The 643-nt window shown below is 57.9% G+C and overlaps 1 protein-coding gene across 1 annotated transcript in view; it reads left to right on the forward strand.

Moving 5' to 3' along the window:
- The first annotated feature begins 394 nt into the window (after positions 1–394).
- Positions 395–643, forward strand: part of MAP9 (microtubule associated protein 9) — a 17,102-nt gene continuing 16,853 nt past the window's right edge. The window contains exon 1 of the mRNA XM_031055675.1: positions 395–628. Within this exon, the coding sequence (XP_030911535.1) occupies positions 395–628 (234 nt within the window). The remainder of the gene's footprint in view (positions 629–643) is intronic.

A 643-nucleotide genomic window follows, 5' to 3' on the forward strand; every position in this document is an offset into this window, starting at 1 on the left:
TCTGTGCCACTGTAATTTCTCCATGCCTAAAATCTGATTTAAACTAACACACAGGGGCTATGAGATCTGTATTCCAGAAAGCACTAAAGTGAGTATGTTTCATACAGAAAGCGCTCACATCCCAAGTAGGAAAATTTTTGACAATTACCTGGCTGCAAGAGTGGGGCTGACGAACGTGGGTCAGCCCTGGTACGAGTGTCATGGATGTATGGATGCGCTCCTTGTGGAAACGGGGTTATTTGCAGGATAGGGACATCGATAATAAATCCCGGCAGAGCACGGGCATCGATAATAAATCCCGGCAGAGCACAGACATCGATAATCCATCCTAGCAGCGCGGCTTTGGCCCACCTGAGGAAGTGGCGCTGCCGCGACGTGAGGCAATTCCCGGCTAATGAAGGCGAACGCCGGCGCGGCCGTTGCCGGGCGACCGAGCGGGACTGGCCGGGTCCGGCCCACGGCTCTTTCCCGGGGCTCCTTCCTGGGGCTCTTTTCCTTCCCGGGGCTCTCTCCTTCCCGGGGCTCTCCGCCCGAGATTTTTCCCGGGGCTCTCCGCCGGGGATTTTTCCCGAGGTTCTTTGCCAGGGCTCTCGGAGGACACGGCGGCGGCCGCGGGCACTGCGAGGCGGCAGCGAAACACCTC

Source organism: Geospiza fortis, unplaced genomic scaffold, assembly GCF_000277835.1.
Source record: "Geospiza fortis unplaced genomic scaffold, GeoFor_1.0 scaffold40, whole genome shotgun sequence".
Taxonomy (NCBI): Eukaryota; Metazoa; Chordata; class Aves; order Passeriformes; family Thraupidae; genus Geospiza; species Geospiza fortis.